At 35.1% G+C, this 19,117-nt stretch overlaps 1 protein-coding gene across 1 annotated transcript; it reads left to right on the forward strand.

Moving 5' to 3' along the window:
* Positions 1-430: 430 nt before the first annotated feature.
* Positions 431-16,688, forward strand: LOC126825527 (uncharacterized protein CFAP97D2). The gene is given in 7 exon segments (XM_056102088.1): positions 431-451; positions 453-497; positions 500-526; positions 10,664-10,744; positions 11,495-11,613; positions 12,171-12,387; positions 16,683-16,688. Coding segments are annotated over 7 exon segments (516 nt in total).
* Positions 16,689-19,117: the final 2,429 nt, after the last annotated feature.

Consider the following 19,117-nt stretch of genomic DNA (forward strand, 5'->3'; position numbering starts at 1 on the left):
ACCATTATGTTGGAGTTTTCAAATTTTTTAAATAAGGTGTGTTAAGATGAAATTTGTATCATCAATTAATTGGAATACTGTAAAATAGTACAATTTGTTGACCAGCTAATAAAGATTGGGACATATTATTCATTTACAACAAGAGTGGCATTGAGCCTTTAACAAACAGAAACTTAATGATCTGTAATGATAATCGTCAAAATAAACAAGTATTAATTACTTTAACCGTTGATTTTACCGTTAGTCAAGACCGCGATCAAGTTGTTTACACCTGCTGTTGTCAGGACGACACGTCTTCGTCACGTGACAGCAACGGAAAGGTAACGGTGATTAGTTTCGGTAGTAAAAAGGACTGGCGCGTGCTGTGATAGCTACTTTGTATCGAGTTGCCTTTCAACGGGATTCAAGAACGAGAAATTAACTAAACAGAATGCATAGATCATATAATTCAAATTCTCCCGACATCCAATCGACTTTTACAACAAAAATGGGATGAATACGTATTATAACGAAACACAGACGAAAGGTAAGACATTTTAATAACAATAATATGACTTGCTGTTCATATCTAATATCAGTAGTCTTGTATGTCTTGTCTTTGTCACGGTGTCACGCTTGAATTGTTACATTAGTAAATCAATTTTGATCGCTAATCCATGAATAAATTTAATTTCATCAACACGAAACATAACTGTGATGAGACGCATTTCTTTATTAAAAATCGGTCGTCTTTTTAAACAAGAAATTTACTTGTGTGCCTTGTCTATTTGTGAAGGTGACACAGTTGAATTGTTACATTATATAGTAAATCAATTATGTTCGCTATAATCCATGACAAAATTTAATTTCATCAACACGAAACAGAAATTTGATGAGGCATATTTCTTTATTAAAGACCGATCATCTTTTTAAACAAGAAATTTACCTATTTTTTTCCTAAACAATTTTTTTTCTGCCAATTAACCTGAGCTATAGATAAACAATAATATAAAGAGAATATGAGTATGTACAGAGGGAGGGGGGTCGGTATGAGTGAACAAGAGTGATCGCTGATGCAAGGAACACAACAAATATATTAATTCATAAAACCAATTATTAGACTATAAAACTGGATGATGGGGATCCATAAATATCCATAATTTGATAATGTGAAAATCAAGAAGCTATGGACTAAGTTTTATGTCTGGTCTATAATAATAGCAGAACAGTAGGACGTTAAACTCCATTTCATTTCAAAAGTCTTCCAGATATGTTTTGGGGTCAACGTGTTTGTAATCAGTAATTTATATTAGTTAGATGGTAAATATATTTAATGGTTTGTTTTTCATGGGTATCAATATTAATATTTGGTAAGTTTTTTATTCAATAAATTATATACAATATTTGATATTCAATGGATTATATACAATATTTGATATTCCATGGATTATATACCATAGTTGATATTCCATGGATTATATACCATAGTTGATATTCCATGGATTATATACCATAGTTGATATTCCATGGATTATATACCATAGTTGATATTCCATGGATCATATTCCACAGTTTATATTCCATGAATAATATTCCATACATCATATTCAATAGTTGGACCATATATCCCACGATTCATATTTGATTTTTGAGATTATAAGGATTAGATTCCATATTTTAAATCCCAGAAACTATATTCCCTAGGTGATATATAATATATATTTTATTATTTATATTCCATACTTAATATTCCATTGTTGATATCTCATAGATTATTATATTATTCCTGGTTAACAAGGTACTGAAATATCAGTTTGGTGTTTGGTTTCCCATTAACACATGTAGTGTTAATATATTGATCTTTATAAATAATAGGATTTCCCCCTTTTAATCCCTCTAAGAGATTTCGTTGTAGGTTTACTTGTAAATGTACCCCTAACCAAAGATGTTAAGATTTAATTGTATTTGATTGTTATTTTTGTTGCATATTCTGTATATATTCTGTCTACTATTTACATACCTGTATCATTTGCTTGATAAAGACGATAGTATCCTCGTCGAAACGTCGCTTAGTATTAAACTCAGTAATTGTGTATCTATAAAATTGTACCCTGTGTTAATATGTTCAATCGCTAAATGCCAATCAGAGAAGATATACATGCAGCTAAGAAGGTTGTTTTGTATTTTACAAATTTATGCCAAGGAATCTTTTACGTGCATGCCAATGTATACACGGGACCTCAGTTTTTTGTCCCATCCAATCGACTAGACAGCTGTCCTTGTCAGGCCCTCCTTCCTGCACCACTGACAAGAGGAAACCACATCGGAATATCCCGATGAACTAGAAATTACCCGATGTTTGTTTGAGAATGACCTTGTGTATTGATGATATATTAAGTCTTGCCTTTGATGTTATTGTCTTGTAATATTATCAGGAAATATTGTCGCTAGATCAACATGTTATTGATGTGGAACTGTGAACTAACGTTTATTGATCTTGGGATCTATTTACTGTACATTATCAATATACGTTATTCCCTGTCGTATATTCACACTAACTATTATTTTATGGTTTATAATTCTTTAATTCCCTCTGGCATTTTATAGTTCCACGCTACATTGAGTAGTCTATTTCATAATGCCCGTCTTCATTAACCCTGTCGGAGCAGAACAGTAGGACGTTAATACCCATTTCATTTCTATTTCATAAATAATTCTAGTTACCATGGCTAAATCTATTTCTTAAAGCCAGTCCAATTTTTGTCATGGTGGCTGAGATGTATGAAATTAGATAAATTATGTTTGAACTACTGCATGAAAGTTAGTCTAATATTGGGAATTGTGTGCCAGATGTTCATGTTTTGTTATGGAAATGGTCGGATATGTTTATGATTTTGCATGTTTGACATTTTGGGTAGCCACAAGTTTTGGTTTTAAGTGCTGATTGCATATTATTTGTTTCTATGGCGGTTAGTTCAGCCAGAGTGTTGTTTTTTACGTCGGAGATAGCGTTTGGAATATCCTCTTTCTCTTAGTTTGGTAAATACCAGCGTACATGCTGACTCAAAGTCGGACTTCTGAGTGCATATCCTATGAAAACGGAGAATCTGAGATTTTATGATGCCAGAGAATGTATGTTTTGGGTGAAAGGAGCTTTTGAACAATAACTGATGTATAACGGTTTCTTTGAAAAATACTTTTAGTTTCCAATTGGCCTGTGTTTTTGGTGTTGCTACTTTTAAAAACAGTAGTGTCAAGGAAATCTATGCTGTTAAGACTTACATTTGCGGGTAATTTGACATGTCCCGAGTTCACTAAGCATTCTCAGACTTAAGTTAAGAATTTACTCAAAATTGTATGTTTTATTTTAACTAAAATATAGCCCTTTATAAAACTTTTGTTGTGTTAATGTATCAAATACATCAATAAGAAACTATGTGCATAGTTTTGTGTTTCTGGATCAAAGATATTTCTTATAAACAGTGATTGAAAGTTGAGAGTAAATTCTTAATTTAAGTCTGAGAATGCTTTGTGAACTTGGGGCCAGATGGATGATGATTGTTGAGATCTTGTTTTGGTGGTAGACGATATTGTTAGGTATTCATACACTAGTTCTAATTAAAGATTGTACCTTTCAAATCACCTTCAAATGCCCCTTTAAACAATGTACAATGTTTTTTACCAACTTGAGGGTAATATATTTACAAGCTCAGCAGGAGACCTGGTGGTTAATAAACTATAAAAACCAGGTAAAAGAGATTAATCAAACAATAAATGTCAGGTGAACCTTTACAAACATTCCGTCAGATACTATCCAGGAGATGAACAACTTTTTTAGATGTGCATGTATGGTATAATATAATAATATGAACTAATTCTATACTTAAAATAGGGGGGTTGGATGGCCGAATGGTTAGCATGTACATGTATGGTATAATATAATAATATGAACTAATTCTATACTTAAAATAGGGGGGTTGGATGGCCGAATGGTTAGCATGTGCGCACTGTATCATAAGGCCCATCATTGAGTCAACTGGCGTGGTTTCGAATCCCAGGTTGTACGTGACAAGGAGTAGGGTCGCCTGTCCAACCTCATGGGTTTTCTTCGGGTCCTCCGGTTTCCTCCCACTGCTAAAGACCCCTACACGCAAGCGAATTATTGAAATAAAATTGAACCATTTGTTAGTCCCGAAATGACTTAGTTTGTGTCGAGTGGATGTTAAACTCCATCTCTCTCTCTATATATATTTAAAGTATGATATATGTGACCCGTGAAAGGCAAACTCAGTCAGAATACGCAAAATCTAATAACGAGCCACAGACAAAACAAGTGAAAATATTGATTTTGATCCAAATTGAGATTTTCACAAAGATATGGTTCTAGTAGAATCTGTATTAAGGAGCCACTCACAGGAATTTTCATGACTGACCGCTTAATAGGAATGACCTGTTGATAAAATCTCAGTGTTTGTTAGTGCTGACATCAATTAAATTTTATGCTTGGATGCATTTTGAGCAAACATCAACACTATCGGTAAACCGTGTGACATGTTGTATCAATATTGATACTACTGTCCACCATCGTGATGTATTCGATAATATTTATCCATTTTTTTTAGTAAAGAAAATCCTTGAATTAATTTTATTGTAAGAAAAAGGCGCATGTCCAAAAAAACATTGCTAAATATTTCACCAATTTTCAGGGGGTGTAACTCTGTATGTAATATAGAGGGTGCTAAAACTTCTGTTTAGCAACAAAGTGGCAATGGAAAATAGATACTAGATGATCGTGACAAAACTCGACTTTGTCAGTACTTATAGTTTATTCAATCATTATCAGATAATGTTTCTCGTTACGTGTGAAAACAAGGATCAACAGATCAGGGTTTGTCATTTACTAAAACAAGAGATTAATTAACAGATAATCCCGGGTTTATTGTTATTTGCACAGTTCTTTTTACCTGATTGGTTGGGACAAGATAATTAACTTTTAATCACGGGATTACAGGAGGTGCTACGAAGTACGACAAGATGGTATCATTCAACAATGGTCGTTGAATGGGCGATTTTGGAGCACCTATCCCCCACCCATCCCGTTCTGCTCCGAACTGGGCTAGTGAAGATGGGCATACGCCATACAGTGTGCTATGGGGGGAAATTTTGCCCGGACAGCGGCGCTATAGCCTACTCTTATATCGAGTACTGCCAAGGGATCTTTTACGTGCACGCCAATTTGTACAAGGGACCTTGGTTTTCCATCCCATCCGAATGGCTAGACAGCTGTCAGCTCCTTCCTGCACCACTGACATGGGAAAACCACGTCGGAAAATCTCAATCAACTTTCTTGGGCAATGCAGGGATCGAACACTCGACTTCAAGGCTAGTGAGCCACCGTGACCCCCCCCCACCCCCCACCCCCACCCCCACCATGGGTTCCTATGTATAACAGATCATTTAAAGAAGAGTTTTACCATGTTAAATATTAAATAAGATAACGTGAAGAACAACGTCTTTCTATTGATTGCTAACTGATATAAAACATCGGAATCACGCAACACCATTTTCTTCTGTGAAAAACTAGCGTGTTTAATTAGGATCTCATACAATGTCCATTGCTTTATTGATCTTAAAGTGACTTGATGATCATATTAATGAGAATTTTCCCTCTGACTTAACGCTGGTTTGTCTACTTATAATTTAATCATTACATGTATTAGAGTGGTAGAATATCAGATTTTTGCAATTTTAACCGGTGATTGACAGCACTCCCCCCTCCCCTCCAAAACATGAAATTGAAATATATTATGATGGATATTAGGCTTTTAAATTCTCTAAATGTTTATCTTGTGGCTTTAAAGGCCTGAAATACAAACTAGATGGTGAATATAGACTTTCAGATCGCCTACAATAAAAAAAAATAGTGATCTAAACAAAAAAAAAACACATTGGCAATTTCTTTTTGTCATGTTTTCCTTTTGCGATCGTCACTTCCATTTTTTAAAATCTTCATTACGCATCTATCGTTGCAATAATCTCTGTGTTAAAATTATATATAGAAGATGTTGAATCAGTTGTATAACATGTAATAATTATATTGATTTTGAAGTGTGTGATCTATTGATGATGTAATAAAGATCTAAAGCTTAAATCGATACCAGTACTAGCTACACTGTTGTAATTCCAAACAAAATATACCTCCCTCAAACTATAATTTCATTACTATGAAGAAAACTATTTATTTGATGATATGAAATTTAATTTACATTATAGTGGTGTTTTATAAGGAACATCAGGCTTAAATTCTGACGTTTATACACGATAGCATTCTTCGTTTCAGTTGACAGCACTGAATCTAATACGCAACATGAGTGGTGATCAAATAAAAATCGTTGGCTGTATAATTGTACAAGATAAAGTAGGATGAGTTGACGGAAATAGAATTAAAAAACACTTGTAAGTGCTTGAGACAGAGAGAAATGGTGTTTAATGTCCACTCAACACAAACAAAGTCATTTCGGGACTAACACACAGTGCATTTTTATTTCAATAATTCGCTTATGTGTAGGGGTCTTTAGCAGTGGGAGGAAACCGTACAACCGGGGAATCAAAACCCCGCCAGTTGACTCAATGACAGGTCTTATGATACAACGCGTACATGCTAACCATTCGGCCATTCAACTCTCCCCCCCACCCCCTGTAAATGCTTGAATAGTGTGGCCAGATTATTTGATTACAATTTTTACGATTTCTTTTACTTCATTGTGATTTTCCATCAGTTTATGCTAGGTTCAGACTATCACAAGTCGCGCTACAATTGAAATCGTGGAGTAATTGTAGTGATCCTATCAGGTCTTCTCATATATTGAGGTCAGTCGTACCAATCGTGTTGATCGAACAAAACATAGCAGATCGCGTACACGCATCGTACGACAGTGGGAACCTAACCCTAACATTAAAGCTTTATTCTATCTACCATGTGGTAGGAAGGTGTACAGAGGATTACCTGTATTTATCTTATTCATAGGTAATCATTTCTCTGACTAATAACACCTGCATTCACTCGTGGGGGGTATAGTGTATTAATTGTCATCAAATAGCAGTACATCACACTGATCAAATAGACATTTCAAAGGTCTTGGGTGCTTGGTACTGTTTGTACACTTTGGCAAGTTAACCCAATAAATATACCTGTATTTCACAAAATAAAAAAAAATACACAGTTTATTTAAAGGGGCTTTATCACTCTCACCTAGAAAATAAATCTAATTTTAAATAAATGTCATTTTGAAAATGACATTTCAAAAGGTGTTTGTTAAACTCCTGCAAAACCACAAATAAGTTTTCACGACTCATGCATACAATCTAATCTGAACATTCTCCATAAAATGGTGTGATTAAATCACATCCAGTTGGAAATTACTTTTTTTACCTCTTTATACAGTATCGTTATGTACCTGTAGTATTGGAAATGAAATGAAATGGGGTTTAATGTCCTACTGTTCTGCTCCGACTGGGCGAATGAAGACGGGCATATGCCTATGTGGGAAATTTTGTCCGGGCAGCGGCACTATGGCCTACTATTATATCAAATTGCAACTGTCAAGGGATGTTTTACTGCACGCCAATGTATACACAGGACCTCGGTTTTTCTAACCATCCGAACAACTAGAAAGCTTTTCTTGTCAGGCCCTCCGTCCTACACCACTGACAAGGGGAAACCACGCCAGAAAATCCCATTGAACTTTCTCGGCCAATGCATGTAGCACATCACCAACAACTGTTGAAGACCCCTTGTAGCCCCACATTTTACCTGGTCAAGTTTTACTTGTTATGATCCGTAAGATTTACCTTAAAAACTTACCTTTAAAAGGTAAATGACAGGTATATAGGTAAGTTATTTACCTTGATATGATCGTAGACCTGACCACTTATAATAATATTTATAGAGATTATATGATAATTGTAAACAAATATTGATTCGTTTAAATGGCTTTCAGTTGTTAGAAATGTTTTATTATGAACACAACATGATCATATTAAATAGTTTGTTATATAACGGCATGGCTGAAAAGGGTTGGACTTGCGTTTCTTGTAAACAATTCAAAACTTGGATGAATGGTTTTCAAATGTTGGATATATTTATTATGAACACAATACAGTTATGCGAAATGGCTTATAAGCTTTCAATGCACAGCAATAATGGCACAGCTAAAACTTTCGATGCACATCGATGTACAGCTAAAACTTTCGATGCACAGTAATAATGGCACAGCTAAAAAGGTTTAGAGTATTCTTTTTTATCTGTGCCATTTTTTCAATGCCAGTGTTCCAGCGGGGCACTTTTTAAAAACAAATCCACTTAAAAGCTGGATGTTGGATGGCTGAATGGTTAGTGCGTGTATCATAAGGTCTGTCATTGAGTCAACTGGTATGGTTTCGATTTGCCAGTTGTATTTGATCACCTGTCCAACCTCGTGGGTTTTCTCTGGGTCCTCCGGTTTCCTCCCACTTCTAAAGACCCCCTACACGCAATTGAATTATTGAAATAAAATTGAACCATATGTTAGTCTCAAAATAACCTAGTTTGTGATGAGTGGATGTTAAACTCCATTCCTCACTCTCTCCCATTTAAAAGCCAGTAATTCCACACAAAAGCCATGTTTTTCATCTAACATTTATTTTAGAAAAACTATAACAATTATGTTAAATCAATATTTAAATGTTGTGTTTTGGTAGTTAAGTGACTTGTGTTGTAATGTTTATCTAGCTGTTTTATATGTCTATCAGACTACTGGCTCGTAAAAATCTCTATAATTACATACACAAAAAACACATACTTATGGAAAAACAGCTACTTATTTATTTGGGCGACGTTTCGAAGAGTATTCTCTCAACGTTATCAAGCTAATACAGTAATACAAGAATAATGAGATCAATATATACAGAAAACCGTAACAACAATTCATGAAACCATACAGGACAACAACAAGATCAAAGGGGTTTATTCTACAAAATGAGGCGTAGACCTTTGGGGATGATGTTGTTGTCTCTGTTTTTCCATAAGTATGTGTTTTTTGTGTATTGCTCTACCCAGTTACTAAATGCCTCTTAAACATTATTATCGCCATCAATATGGAGATGTGGCAGTAACCTCTATCAATACAGTCAACAGGTTAGAGGGAAAATATGTTAAGACGAAGTGTAACCTCACATTCCTGATGCGATGCAGAGACAACAACATCATCCCCAAAGGTCTACGCCTCATTTTGTAGAATAAACCCCTTTGATCTTGTTGTTGTCCTGTATGGTTTCATGAATTGTTGTTACGGTTTTCTGTATATATTGATCTCATTATTCTTGTATTACTGTATTAGCTTGATAACGTTGAGAGAATACTCTTCGAAACGTCGCCCAAATAAATAAGTAGCTGTTTTTCCATAAGTATGTGTTTTTTGTGTATTGCTCTACCCAGTTACTAAATGCCTCTTAAAGATTATTATAATTACATAGTACCGTTTAAAGAGTGAGAGATGTTATCTTTGTTAAGTCAACATTATTTGTACACAGGATTTTCTTTAAGTATTGTATACAGAATAATGGCTTTCTAAATTTACAAAAATCAAACACTAACTTTAATACTAAAGTTGTTTAAAGGGTGGCAGACTGGCAGGGGCATGGTGACCAATGATTTGGCATGAGGAACAAGATCCCGTCCACACCCCCCCCCCACCCAAAATATAATATTTACAGATGTGTGTGTGTGGCGGAGGGCGTAGAGGAGGAAGGGTCCCTCCAAGTGCCCCAAGGTAATATTGGGCTGTGTGGAAGATGCTCGAGTCGATTCGTAGCATTATGTGTGACACTGGTTGATTATAATGTTAAAAACCACATTGAAACTGTGTGAAGTCATAGAATCAAAAGTCACTTGTATGACCTCTAACGGAACCTTTCACAACAACTTGTCAGATCTTCATGTAGTGTAGGCCATCGAAAGTATAAAAAAAAAACCAAAACGAAACGAAATATAGATCTGTATTTGAATCAGATTGTTAAAGATATTTAACTCTTAACCGGTCATTGTCGACTATAATCACCACAACGTTATGCTGCTAAGTGGTCACGGTCAACTAAAGTCGACCACAGCAAGAACCTTTTTTATAAGCCGCATTTGAGTATTTAGTTTCGTATTTAATTGATATGGCCACACATGCGTGTCAGACAGGAACTTGTCTTGTCAAGGGCATTGAGAAAAACACTTCTTTGTTCAACATGTTTTGACGAAAAACGTAATTAAACGATGTCGGGAACGTTAAAGACTTTCGAAGTGGTTGAAATACTTATGAATTATTCCGACTCGGATTATATCGATGACACCGATTCTGAAGACGATATTTCTGATGAAAAGGATTTAGAATGATTTGCAAATTATAGATCAACTTATCCCCAGCAACTTTTTTATTGGTGTCAAGAGTCTATCACTTATAATTATTCGGCAGTAGTCGATTGAAATAGGCATACAAAATATTTCACGTCGGCCTTTATTTAGCCTGACCACTTGACGTCATGACCTCAAAATGACGTTGACCGGTTAAGGGTTAACCCGTACATATTGTCTATTGATACTACCATTGAATGTATCCTATACAAGATATTTAACCTTTGTTCTGATTTTTAATTACAGGTGAAAGATGTTCAATCTATTGTTGATACAAAAGCTCCACCAACTTACATGCATCTTCATCTTAAACTTAAAAAATTCCAGGTAAATTTTCATTATTACCTTTCAATATTATAGAATCCCCAAGTTGGAAAAGGATGGCATTTTCGTAAACCAAATCTTTTTTATCTTTTCCAATTCACCTAGTGGCATTTGAATGAATATGGTTATAATTGTCGTGGACTGTTTCTTTTAGGGGGGGTTGGGGGATGGTCGAATGGTTAGCATGTGTGCGCTGAATCATACGATCTGTCATTGATTCGAGTGGTGTGGTTCCGATTCCCCGGTTGTACGTGACAAGGAGTAGGGTCACCTGTCCAACATCGTGGGCTTTCTCCGGGTCCTCTGGTTTCCTCCCACTCCTAAAGACCCCTACAAGGAAGCAAATTATTGGAATAATTTTAAGAAATATACATGTAGTCTTCAAATTATTTCACTCAACAAAATATCCATTCTCTGTGGAACCATCTTTTGAAAAGTTCTTTCAAGTTGACATTATGCTTTCATTTAGATTTTAAAGAGAGAGATAAATTGGCTTTATCGTCTACTCGACACAAACTAGGTCATTTCGAGACTAACATATGGTTCTTTTTTTTTTCAATAATTCGCTTGCGCCTAGGGATCTTTAGCAGTGGGACCTGACGAAAAGCCACGAGTTTGGACAGTTAAGATTTTAAGTATTGCTGTAATACATATATCAACACTATAAGAGAAGGATACGGTAATGTCCTCTGGGATCCATTAGCGAGCAGTTTTAGTCCAACATGAAATAATTTGCGTGTATTTTATTTTTAGTTGGAGGAAGAGAGGTTAACGACAATAGAAAGAGATAATCGTATCTTGTTGGAGAAAATGGCGTACATCATGAGAACACGAGGACGTGTTGATAATAAAAATAACTACGAATATCAAAGGTTAGCTAGTATTTTAGTGTGAAAAGAAATTATCTTCTCAAGTCTTTCAACCGAGATTTATGATATTGATTACTGAGAATTATTGATGATCAAATCTTTTAGTTAAACATACATTATACAAGAGCTAAATCTGTCTATTGCAGGTCTTTTTTTAGGCCTTAAATGTTACATAAATTATTAATTAGATATTTGTTAACTTATCCAGACCATAATCAACTCTCGATGCCATCTTATGTGTCCGATTTTCACTGAAATTCAATCTGATCTGCTGCTCAAAGCTCATTGATGATTAAACGAAAAAACGAAAGATCGAGGCTAGGCCTAAAATTCAATCGCTAATTCAATCGTTCAGAGTGGAGCAATTTGACTGTTTCATTGGATAAACCCTCACATTAACCAGAACACGAGTTAAATAACAACTCTTCCAGATCCTAGTGTAGTAAAGTAAAACGAAATTTTGAACTATAAAAAAACGATCTGTGTTTTAATCAGACTGGATTTTTTGTGACTGATATTGAGGATTAAATTCTATATTTTATTGTAATTTATTTTTTTAGTTTAAATCGTGAAAAACGTCAGAGAGAATTATTACGAGTAGCCAAGGACAACCAGGAGATTTTACGCAGAATAACGTCACGACAACCAGAATACAGCGCTAAAAAATGGGACCAGGACTGGAAGAAAAATCAGGCTTTTATGAATAATATTTCAAGTTTCCCAGAAGAATGGTGGGTGAAGGTAAGAGAACTATTTTCATTTGCTTCATCGAGGAGGGTTGGTTGGTCGAATACTGTAACACGGCTACCTTTCATCGAGGGGGGTTGGTTGGTCGAATGCTGTAACGTGGCTACCCTTTTAAGTGGGGATGTAGCAAAGGAGCCAGCCACATACCAGGGGTTTATAGGAAGAAGAACATACTATCAATCTTTAAGGTGCCATCTTTATTCTCAATCTCCAACACAAATCATATAAACACACAAAGTGTCTGGTTAATCAAATATAAACATGCATCATCGACATGGCCTTGACATTGAATATGTAAAGAGGTCCTAAAGGATCTGAAATAGTACGGTAATATATAAATAAACTATAATAATGTGTAAGGGCTGGGTGGTTTGACATCGTCAAGTATTGGTTTTGATTCCCTGCTAAGTAGTTGGGTCGCCTGTCCAACATCGTGGGTTTTCTCTGAGTCCACTGGTTTCCTCCCACTGACAAGGAGTAGGGACACCTGTTCTACCTTGTGGGTTTGATCCAGGTCCTCCCACTGCAAAAGACCCCTATGCGCAAGCAAATAATTGAAATAAAATTGAACCTAGTCTCTCTCTCTCTCTCTCTCTCTCTCTCTCTCATAATAAAGTGAACTTTATAATTTCGAAAAGGCCTGTGTAATATTCATGTAAGTTCATGAAAACATAACCTGTTATTTTTGATTTCACAAAGATAACTGAGCTATAAAAAGATCAGTATCAAAGACAGCCTTGTATCACATGAAAATAAAAGTAGATAAAGTCACACTCTTTTTGTGCTGATAGTAGGCCCTATGCCTACTGTTCCTCGCCCATTAGTCTTAGCAGCGGAAATGCATAGAGATGCTCTGGGTGACAGAGCTAAAACATTTGTACGTTTGTAAATTCATTTCATGTATGTATTTCAGGATAACAAAAAGAGCAACAGGGCTAAAAGTCGACAATCCATTCGCAGTCGAAAATCAACGAGATCTAACCAGTCAGTGAGCGAAAGTCCCAGCGAATCAAAACAAAACAAAAATACAAAAGGATCTAGTGAAGAAAAATCAACCAATGAAAAGAAGCCAGATGACAAGAAAGAAACAGATGAAGAAACCAAATAAACGTCATTCATTTTTTAAATTCATTAATTAATTAATTATTAACATAATTTATTGATCATTAAAAGCACAATATTAGTTTTAACGTGTTACCATGGAAATGATTGTCTATTCGTAATTTACCATGTAATATATTTAACATAAAGGTAATACCTTAACGACATGGCTCCAATATGTGCCTGTTACCATTGACTACCATATCCACCACTACTTAAAGCTGCCATATTCAAGATTATAAATCACCTGCTGCAATAAGCAACCTCTGCTTAAAGCTACCATATTCGAGATTATAAATAACCTTCTGCTATAAGCAACCCACCTGATCGTGTTTCTTGAAACCGTAATAAGCACCCCCTACCTTTTATTTTTTTACTTAAAAATGATATTTTGAACTGTAATAAGCAGTATCTACCTTTTAGAACTGTAATACCCCCACCCCCCTCTTTTTTACTTAAAAGTGATATAAGTATCTCCTACCTCAGCTCTTGAAATTATTAAATGATAATTTCCAGTTATTGAACAAGTCATTGTGTCTTTATTCTAAAAAAACAACCTCTGGGTGATTATAAAGTTGAACATGATAATGCTCCTAATTACCATGTAGAAAAAACATGGCCATTCTAAAGGATGTACACTCCAGACGTTTACTAAATTCATAGAAAGATTTGCGAGTTTACTATTTGAATGATATTATATAACAAGATTGTGCTTTAATGTATAGAAATCATGTGATATGTCATGTATACTCATCCTCCTAGTTTCGAATTCTTTAAAAAAATTTCGTTGGGAGATGAAGTTCTACATGAAACAGTGAAGTTTCACAGATACAACTCCATACAAATTTCGTAGCAGACTTCAGTTAAAGATTTTTCAAAAAAGATGGTGTGAGGTCAAATCATAGAACAAGCCTGGCACTTTATAAAGTTGCAATTGATAAAAGATGGTGGCTGAGACATGTTGTAGACATCGTGACCATATTTTACTATAAAGATCCGTCTGTCTCTAGCACATGGGATCATATTGAGTTGATTTTTCATGCTTAAAGAACAGAATTCGAATAAATCATCAAATATGAACATATAGGCTCTAGGTTAATTTATTTTTTTAACTGAATTGTCTGATACGCCAGGGTTTAAGTTAGTTTTATCAGTACAATGTTGTATTATTTATTTATTTAATTGAAATGTATAATACCCCAGGGCAGTCCTTCACGTTTACGAAATTTTGCGCGAGCCATAAAAAACGCCCACCAATTTAAAAATTGCAAAAAAAGCTCCCATAAAAAAAAATTCTTAATTGTATTGCTAGAGTAATTCTACGTTTTGTTTCATATTCTCTTTATTATGCCATTTATATGTTCCACGAATTTTCGTCAGTTTGATCAGTTTTTACAAACCCCTTTTTTTCTCCCTCCTTGGCTATTTGCTCTCCAGTAATTCCAATTTAAAAATGTCGCATATTTGACAGTTTTGGCCATCTCCAGACATTTTAATAGCGATAATGAGACAATATTTAGTAGAGTGCTTTAGCTAATTAGCGGGCGTATTTAATGACTCCCCCAAAGATAAGTCGATGTGAGTCGAGAGTGAAAGCGTGTCTTATATGTTAAGGACTGCCCGAGTAACAGTTCGTTGTTAGCTGTATAATTAACTAGATGAGATCAGTATTAATTATACAATTTATTCCATTTAATTGCTTTTCTTATTAATTGGATATCATGTCAATCAAACCAGAGACTTTATTTAACCCCAAATGACCTGAAGGTAATTGTAGCCAATCAGACATAAGTTTTATCATCCCAGAAATTGTTGATTGGAACGTCAATCAGTCGGCGAGTAACGTTATTCAGATGGACAAGATTGGATTAGATGTCATCCGAAAGACTGAGTATTATATAAATTACAATAAGAATAGTTAAGGCATTATACATGGTTTGAGAGAGAGAGAGAGAGAAATGGGGCTTAACGTCCACTCATATAAACTAGGTCATTTCGGGACTAACATATGGTTTAATTTTATTTCAATAATTTGCTTGCACATAGGGTCTTTAGCAGTCAGAGGAAATTGAAGGACCCAGAGAAAACTCACGAAGTTGGCCAAGCGACCCTTCTCCTTGTCACGTACAACCGGGGAATCGAAACCAGACCAGTTGATACAGCACGCACGAGCCAACCATTCGGCCATCCAACCCCCCTACATGGTTTGAAAGCAAAGAGTCTGTTTAATGAAAGAGTGCTGTATGTATCGTCATATATATTGTGAACCGTAATATTTCATCCTTCTGTTAGACATGAGATATCCATTTAATTTTACGCCATGCAATTAAGTGGAATATTCTGTAATATCTATTTTGTCCACCTATTTATATATATTTGATATAAGCCTTAATATCACTCACTGTCAATAATTCTATTTTTTTCATGCAATATTTTTTTCCTGACTTCACGTTATATTACACATATAACAGCACCACTAAGTTGTGTTGACTTAAATTTTAAATCTTATAACGACTTTTCAGTTAAGGCAGGTTTGATTTTTGGTTCTAGGTGGTGGGAATTTCAAAGTGTCTAATTAAATATTAGTTTTCCAGTCAGACAAATCTTGATATTGTATTCTTTCAAATAATCATATTAATGTTTTCTGTAGAAAATGATATCTGCCTAGATTCAGTTATCACAGTGGTTCTCAACCTTTTTGTGCCAGCGGCACACCTGACTAAATATATGTGAAAAATAATTGAATTTTGCAAAATAAAAACATAGCAAGTCATAGACGGAATACAACTGTAGACCGAGACTAGTCATAGATACATAGAATGACTCAAACTAAATATAGAAAAACACAGCTATGAACTTACTTTTAACTTTATTACAGTGTTTCGAATTTCATCAGTCAAATAGCTGACTTCTTTAGTGAGAAATTTTCATAGTGTGCTGTTCAAAATTTCGCGGCACATTGGTTGAGAATCACTGAGTTACCATAGAAATCAAATATTGGTACTGTTAAAACATTACCTGTTGTGAAAATTCTTAGAATATTGTGAACCATTTAGCTCTTTAAAATCATTAGACTTGATTATTTATTAAGCGAACTGTGATACTAGAACAATATTAAATTATATTTCAGTCATTGAATGTAATAAATTGGTCTGTTATTATTTAGAGATTTATTTGTATATATTAATCTGTACTTGAATAATAAAACTCTATAATTTATTCAGATTTAAATTTAATATAGTTTTCTATATGGCAGCGTTATATCTTTTAGTCTAAATGGGGATCACGTGGCTAAGTGGGTAAGACGCTGGCTCACTAGCCTGGAGGTCGGGTGTTCGATCCCAGCATTGGCCGAGAAAGTTCATCCAGATTTTCCAGCGTGGTTTCCCCTTGTCAGTGATGCAGGACGGAGGGCCTGACAAGGACAGCTGTCTAGTCGTTCGGATGGGACGAAAAACCGAGGTTCCGTGTACACATTGGCGTGCACGTAAAAGATCCCTTGGCAGTTGGAATTCGATATAAGAGTAGGCCGTATGGTGCATGCCTGTCTTCATTAGCCCAGTTTAGGAGCAGAACAGTAGGACGTTAAACCCCATTTCATTTTTAGTCTAAATGTACAATGTCTTGGGGTGGGGGTGGGTGGGGTGGGGTATGGTGATTGTGTGTTTAGGACACCGGGGACACACAAATTAGTGGTGGCTTCTGCAGAGCTGATAAGTAAAAGCTGGTTAGATGATACAAAAAAATTAGTAGTGTTATGTAAAATATCCCATGGCAGTTGGAATTAGTCAAAGAGATAGAAATGCCGCTTTACAGGCAAAATTCCGCCCCTCCCTCTCGCATTGGAAATCTGACAATAAAATTAAAGTGTTTAATCATAAAGTAAAGTTTAAACAAGACGTTAAACCCTTCCACTTCATAGTCTTAGTAAAAACTCTTGGTGACCGATTCATATCAGCATACAGTTGAGTGTTTCCATTAAGTTTTGGAAATATTAAACAGGAACAGGAAATAAGGTTGACTAGGGTATCAACACTGATCCCTTATTGAGACAAACAAACGTGCAATAAATGATACAAATTTTGCTCTTGCTCATAGTGGGGGGTGGGGATTGGGTGATCAGTGAGAGAGAGAAATGGGGTTTAACATCCACTCGAAACAAACCAGATCATTTCGGGACTAACAAGGTTCAGTTTTATTTCAATAATTAGCAGTGGTAGGAAACTAGAGAACCAGGAGAAAACCCACGAGGTTGGACAGGTTAGGTATTCACCAAAAACAATAGGGGTGATCCTTGTGGTATCGGGAATAAGTATACAAAGTTTCAAGATAATCCATTAAGAATTGCGCCCTGTAGGCAACCCACACACACACACACACAGGGGTGACGGTATAATACGTCCACATTCATAATGTGGACGTATAAAAATGTATTATGTCAATTCCAAAATAACCTAGTTTGGGTTGAGTGTCTGGTAAACCCCATTTTTCTCTTCTCATTGATCCATTCATATTAAACAAACTGTGTCAACTCAATCTACTCTGAATAATTAAAACACATTCTATGTACCCAATTCAACCCGATCATATTGCTATATCTGTGTTTCAAGTATTATTCATATTCCTGAAGCAATGGCCGGAGAATTCTCTCTCTAATGAATTGAAACACTGCAAGGAGTATGGTATCATGTAACATTATGTACCCTGAAGTTATTTGATTACAAGTTTACCTATGATTAACACTAATTATTTTTTACCTGAACTGAATAAATCATCAGTTCTCCTTTATTATTGATTATTACAAGACTGACAGTAATAATCTTTTAGTGACATGAAGGTGACATTAATGTTGACATTTTAAAATGTCTGCTTTACTCTGTGTTTTTACTGTTCAGTTAGTGCTTTCTGCATAGTCTGTTAGCTATATGAATTCAGCTAAAACCATATTGAACTAAACACTGTAACCCGGATATCATTTAATCTTGTGTATTAAGCACTAATTTCTTTCACATTCATTCAATATCAAATCTTTGTTTAAAAATTTGTAAAAATCATTTAAAATCACCAAAAATCATCTAATTTGTACTAGTGTCCAGTTTAAAACTGACCATTCAATTTTGATAATGAGTGTCCAATTTACAAGCGTTTAATTTCTCAATCACTGTTGAAAAATAATCAACCCAATTGGATAATGATGTATAATGATTAATTTTTGATCAGTGGTCAGGAAATTAAATCCGATCTGCTGCTCAACACTCATTGATGATTAAATGCAAAAATGGATAATCAAGACTATGATTTTTTTCGTACCAACTTTAGTAATGATGATTGAGACTAGACCTAAAATTGAATCGATAATATCTCAGTTCAGAGTGGAGCAATTTGACTGAAATTTTCAGCATATTCCCTTTACATTATCTTGTTTTAACTATTATAATGAGAACTGCCAGCTCTTTATCTAATTTTCCATAATGTATCTTTAAGGAGGTGTTCAGTTTAATTCAGTGAAACAAGAGTATACTGGTATCTCCAACAGTATCTTCAATATGGAGAAAACAAACCGCGGACCTCCTGGTCATAAAATATGGAAGGGAGAGATAGAAATGGGGTTTAACATCCACTCAACAAAAACTATAGGTCATTTCGGGACTAACATGTG

Source organism: Patella vulgata, chromosome 1 (assembly GCF_932274485.2).
Source record: "Patella vulgata chromosome 1, xgPatVulg1.2, whole genome shotgun sequence".
NCBI classification, from domain to species: Eukaryota; Metazoa; Mollusca; class Gastropoda; family Patellidae; genus Patella; species Patella vulgata.